Source organism: Morone saxatilis, unplaced genomic scaffold (assembly GCF_004916995.1).
Source record: "Morone saxatilis isolate NCDOM2014 unplaced genomic scaffold, NCSU_SB_2.0 Contig7, whole genome shotgun sequence".
In the NCBI taxonomy this organism is placed as follows: domain Eukaryota; kingdom Metazoa; phylum Chordata; class Actinopteri; family Moronidae; genus Morone; species Morone saxatilis.
The window spans coordinates 5,502,742-5,506,620 of NW_023340246.1; the positions used below are offsets into that span (position 1 = coordinate 5,502,742).

General features: G+C 48.4%; 1 protein-coding gene across 1 annotated transcript in view; it reads left to right on the forward strand.

Annotated features, from left to right (window-relative positions):
* The window catches only part of LOC118340946 (forkhead box protein N3-like), a 48,570-nt gene that overhangs the window by 15,955 nt on the left and 28,736 nt on the right, over positions 1–3,879 (forward strand). Inside the window, exon 2 of the mRNA XM_035679113.1 lies at positions 2,630–3,229. Within this exon, the coding sequence (XP_035535006.1) occupies positions 2,648–3,229 (582 nt within the window). The 5' untranslated portion in view covers positions 2,630–2,647. The remainder of the gene's footprint in view (positions 1–2,629; positions 3,230–3,879) is intronic.

Below are 3,879 nucleotides of genomic sequence, written 5' to 3' on the forward strand. Positions count from 1 at the left end.
ACCGTACAGATTACAGCTGCTTTAAATCGCATCGGTAATGCACAGACACTTAGATGGGAAGTGCACTTACAGTCCGATGCACACACACACACACACAAACATTCACACACTAAGCCAAATGTGGACATGCCAAACAGAGATGAACACAAATCAAAACAAAGCATGCAAACACAAAAGAGATCCAGAGAATGAAGAAGACAGAGAGAATAGCACAGTCCCATCTGTCAAACAAATGTGAGGATGCTTCACACACACACACACACACACACACACACACACACACAGCAGGCATCATTTAGTCTGAACTTGAGCGATATCTGCCTTTGTCCTTTAGCAGTTGGTCCTGAGGGGCCGCAGTAGAAGTTGCATGAAAGTTTGTTTAGAGCTGAGCAAGTGTGTTAAGCATTATGAGAGCCCATGGGAGACATGGTGGCACACACTCACACACACACATACACGCCTCACATGCCTCTACTCATACACACACTCAGGCACGAGGCTTGGGCGGCAGCTCGCACTGGCCCCAACCAACAGTGAGGAGTTTGTTGTCATAGCAACAGTAAAATGAGATGACTTTACTGTCAGCCGTAATGTTTCATGGCCCCCTTGCCGCTATGGCAACATAACAAGGAGGAGGAAGAGGAGATGGAGAGAAAGAGAGCATCAGAGCCATCTCTGCATTCCAGTGGACTCCTACCAGGAACAATGTCACTATGATGCCCTTAGTTCCTTCCTAAGACAAACACACACGCGCCGTGACAAGCCTGTCAAACACATGCACAAATACACTAACACAAAGAGACACACACACACACATACACACACCTTGAAAAAGCCTGTCAAACACCCTTTCCACCTCGCCCATCCCTTTGATTATGCGCTGACTATTTTCAGCTACGGCGTTATCGTCACCGGGGCAATTTGAATTCATTACGCTCAATGTCAATATTGGTGCAACAACGCTGTACCTCAGACAGGTACAGCTTGTTGAATGAGCGTGTGTGCTGTCACAAAGTGTGAGAAGTGAAAAGAGAGGAGAGAAGAAGTGGAGAGGAGATCAAAGACATGTAGCTCCGCAGAGCGTTTCCCTGCGCCGCGGAGAGAGTAAGGATGGAGCAGCGAGGTGACTATGGGCTGGCCGACTATACGCGGCGCAACGGCATAGCAGCTGTACATCACAATTCTATATTTAGCTCAGTCCTTCCACTACAGCCTATCAACGCTGTTAAGCAGAGTTATCGGCACTGGTAGAAAAGTGGGAAAAAATAAGGGAGACGGTGGGGGGATAGGTGGAAGAGCGGCAGACACACAGAGAAGAAGAAAAAAAAAAGCATCAGAACGAGAGAGGAGCTGAGTTGTTTTGCTCTGTTGCCATGGTGACACACCGGCCGTAGCAGTAGCGAACTGACAGTTGTCACGGCACAGCGGGTTGCCATGGGTGACAGCTGTCAGTCAATCACGCAGAGTGAGGGGACAGATCGGCCGATGATCACCTTGGATTAGAGAGCGATCGCACCACACAGGGGCCAGCCAGAACATATCTGGACTTAATCCCCATGTCCTAATGGCGATGCTCTCTGTTGTGTGTGTGTGTTTGCTTTCACAAGTGTGTGTGTATTCATCCATGCTTGCATGTGCGTGCGTGCTTTTAGTTTTGCAACTTGGGGATGCGTTTTTCGCTTACACGTGTCTGCGCGCGTGTGGACACATGTGCATCCTGGTGATGGTGTGTGTTTGTGTCCAGACCCTGAAACATGTTCACAGGGTGAGTGGAGCAGATTACATTTAGCTGGAGCTGCTGCCTGGGTCCTTCCCACAGCTGTCTGTGCTAGAGGACAATCAAAGGCCTGGTTGCGAGCCTTCTGATTGTGGTGTGATACTCAGCCCCAGTCCCCTTCAATTACCACACTCCTGCCTGCGTCTAACGAGCACAGCATTGCTCTTATGTTAGGAGAATTATGGTCTGATTAGAATAGGGGTGGATTTAAACCCGCTCTAATTTGTTTGGGTTTTTTTTTTTCTTGGCAAAACTCCCAATCATGATCATCTCCAGATCATTCCCTGCAGTGGAATTAAGTCTGACCAACTATTTGTAATGTTGTAAATCCAGTAGTTTAAGTTTATCCTACTCTCACCCATAGCTCCTTGACAATAACATTTTCTCCTGCCGTAGAAAGCACCAGGATCATCATTGTGACCCTCTAACTGTTAGACCTTTAACAGTGTTCAGTATGTTATGACAGCAACCCTGTGTAATGTCAATACTTTGCTGGTACACTTGTAATTAGAGGGTAGTTGTACAAGGCAAGATTTCCTCAACCAGTGAAGCACAAAATTTGCCATCCCAGTCAGAATTGGATAGAGAGCCCCAGAGAAATGTATGATGATGTATACTTTTCCCCTCAGATCTAACACAGCCTAATTGGGAGTGTGGTCAGAATCTTGTTGCGTGTCTCCACCCTTTGGCCTTTAACAAAAATGAAGGCTTTATGTGAGAAGCCAAATGAATTTCACAAGCTGACCTCGTTTCTTCTTCTTTTTTTTTGCCTTTTCTCTTTCCCTGCTCTTCCTTCCTCCTTTGCGTCTTCTCACCTCCCCTTTCTCCTCTCTCCTCTGTCTCCCTCTGCAGGAGTGAGCCCTGGGCTGGATGGGACCCACCATGCCCCCCAGTAAGAAGGCCCAGAGCCCCAGTAGTGGAGCCAGTGCCTCGCAGGGTATGAGCCCGCCGTACCGGCAGGGGGACGCCGCCACAGCAGCATCTGAGGCCGAAGCGGCTGACCTCTCCCTGTCCCTGTCTGCCTCCTTTTCCAAGGCTGAGGACGAGGAGCTCACCAGCCTCTCCTGGCTCCACGAGAGCACCGACCTCCTCAACAGCTTCAGCCACTCGGGGCTGCGTAGCGTCTCCCCCCTGCAGGACCCTGACGGTCAGCACCCCCGCTCGCCCTCCTCCTCGTCTCCCTCCCCGGACGACCCCCTGCTTGGCGATGCACACTCAGCGTACGACTTGGCAGCAGGGGCAAACCGAAAACCGCCGTACTCCTTCAGTTGCCTGATCTTTATGGCCATCGAGGATGCGCCAAATAAGCGGCTGCCGGTGAAGGATATCTATGGCTGGATCCTGGAGCACTTCCCTTACTTTGCAAGCGCCCCCACAGGCTGGAAGAACTCAGTGCGCCATAATCTGTCACTCAACAAGTGCTTCAAGAAGGTGGATAAAGACCGGAGCCAGGTAAAGACCTCAGCAGTTGTGTAGAAAAGTGCTGGATGATATTTACTGTATCGATCCACAACACTGTTTGATCACCAAACAACCATTCAAACCTTTTTCAGTTCATTTATTATGCTTTGATCACATTTACCATTTTTTATCAATTCAGTACCATGGTAAATATGTCCCGATCAAGTTTTTTTTGCCCCCAATCCCTTGTAATATTCAGTATCTGCTGATACCAATTCCTGATCCAATACTTGTATTTTCCTTAATAACACAGGTAAACAGGTCTGCATTGCGTTTTCTTTTTTTATTTTATTTGTATCTTTGTTCCTGTCTACAGGGAGTTGCCCTCTCCGTTTAAAAGTGCCATGCAGTGCTTGTTGCTGTGCTGCTACTTTGCCTGAGTTACCTGAATGAACTATGTTTTGTTTAGTGTTGATTTTCTTCGTCTGTACATCTTTTGCACTGATTACGTAGATAAATTACTCTTATTGTTTTTTTGTTTGCGGGGCTTTTGTTGGATTTGCAGTGAGTGCAAATGTGTGGCTCTTTACCGCTGTCTGTCTCGCCAGGAGCTCAGCCTGACCTGAGGCTTCTGCACACACACACACACACACACACACACACACACACACACACACACACACACTGGAGATCCCAGCCAC